Source organism: Nicotiana attenuata, unplaced genomic scaffold (genome assembly GCF_001879085.1).
Source record: "Nicotiana attenuata strain UT unplaced genomic scaffold, NIATTr2, whole genome shotgun sequence".
Taxonomy (NCBI): Eukaryota; Viridiplantae; Streptophyta; class Magnoliopsida; order Solanales; family Solanaceae; genus Nicotiana; species Nicotiana attenuata.
In genome coordinates, this window is record NW_017670348.1 from 433137 (window position 1) to 435023 (window position 1887).

Sequence of the window (1887 nt, forward strand, 5' to 3'; positions counted from 1 at the left end):
ATAAGAAACTTAAGCACATTAGGCCGAAGTTTCTTGAAAAAGCTCTAGGACAAAAATTATTGAATACAATAGAAAAACTTCAGCTGACCAAGTATTGTAGTTTTTGGAAATATACGAAAAAACTTCAGCAAATTAGGCCGAAGTTTCTTGAAAAAGCTTAAGAAAAAACTATTGAATCCAATAGAAAAACTTCAGCTGCCAAGTGCTGAAGGTTTTGAAAATATACTAAAAAACTTCAGCACATTGGGCCGAAGTTTTTCCAAAAAGCTTTAGGACAAATACTATTGAATCCAACAAATAACTTAAGCTGACCAAGTGCTGAAGTTTTTGAAAATATACTAGAAAACTTCAGCACATTGGGCCGAAGTTTCTTGAAAAAGCTTAAGACAAAAACTATTGAATCCAATAGAAAAACTTCAGCTTATCAGGTGCTGAAGTTCATGAAATATACTAAAAAACTTCAGCATATTGGGCCGAAGTTTTTCGAAAAAGCTTTAGGACAAAAACTTTAGCATATTTTGGTATTTTTTTAAGTTGATACTTATCTTTTTTGCATTTACTGTCTACTTTTTGTCTTTTGTCAACTACTTCGTCTTTCATTTAAATTTGTTTCACTATATAGTAAAATTTATTTTTCAGGCTGAAGTTATTTTTTTACTATATAAAAACTGTGGGTTTTACAAGGGCTGAAGTTACATTTCTTTTTGCATTTACTACATACTTGTTTTTACCACCTACTAATCTTGTCATTCAATTTCTCTGAACGTAAAACAGTAAAAACAGCTGAAAAGTTACTTTTACATTTATAGATATTAAATTGATTAGGTGAACTCTTTGTCTATATTAAGAATTTCTTCACTTGAAAATTTCATAGTCATTCATAGACTTCTATCATATTCCTTAATCTTTCAGCATTTGTTAAAGAAAAAATGTCTGGTGCAAGCGGAAGTGGTAAGCCTAATATGGATGAAATTATGAAGAAGTGGGAGAGTTTGAAGTGTGAATGGTACAATAACAAACCGATGGCTAATCTTATTCTTTTGTGGAATAAAATAAAGGCTGATTGGGAGAGAATCACACCAAAGCTCTGTGCAAATGAATCATTCCAGAACAGGCTTAACCTGGAACGTAGTTGTGGAGATTATTCAACCTCGTTCGACAAGGTTGTGCAGCAGTTTGATAGTTTTAAGTTTCCCAGCTTGACCGACTATTCCAAGCTGCAATATGGACAGAGTAATCGTCGAACAAAGTCAGCTACGTGATGAATTCGACAAGTTGAAGATTGATCTTCTTGGATTGAGTGGTCTTTTGCCCGACTGCCCTATAGTGATCTCCGACAGTGATGATGATGAGATATTTAGAGAAATTGAAGAGTACTGTGATGACGATGATGATGATGACGACGACGATGATTACGATGATGAGGGTGATGATGATAATGGTGGTGATTGTTAGTGTTTTTTTTGTTAACTTCAGCCTATAGAGCTGAAGTTTTTTTAGCTTCATTTTGTATAACTTCAGCCGAGAGAGCTGAAGTTTTGAAATATGTGTGTTGTTTTCACCTCTTTTTATGTCAATATAATTGTGACCCTCTTTGTTCTTAGCTTTCTATTGCATTATACTTGTTATTTGTTGGTATTTGATTCATACTTCTTAGTTGCTTAGAGATGCTACAACTTTTGTTTGTACATGCTTTTCTTTTTGTTTGTTGTATGCATGTGTGTTTGTGTGAGTTTTTGTAGGTGTGTGTGTGTGTTTTTAATTAAGAATATGTATTTAACATACTGTAACCTGAAGTTTTTTCTCGCAGAAGTCATTGTGTACGTTTTTAAAATGCAACCAAACCTGTAAGCCTGCGCAACAAAAATGAGTGATTTGTATTTTAGC

General features: G+C 33.2%; 1 protein-coding gene across 1 annotated transcript; it reads left to right on the top strand.

Annotated features, from left to right (window-relative positions):
- The first annotated feature begins 929 nt into the window (after positions 1-929).
- LOC109238189 (mitochondrial distribution and morphology protein 12-like) lies at positions 930-1455 on the top strand. The gene is made up of 2 exons (XM_019404618.1): positions 930-1174; positions 1233-1455. Exons 1-2 carry the CDS (start codon positions 930-932, stop codon positions 1453-1455), a joined length of 468 nt encoding a protein of 155 aa, XP_019260163.1.
- The last annotated feature ends 432 nt before the right edge of the window (positions 1456-1887 follow it).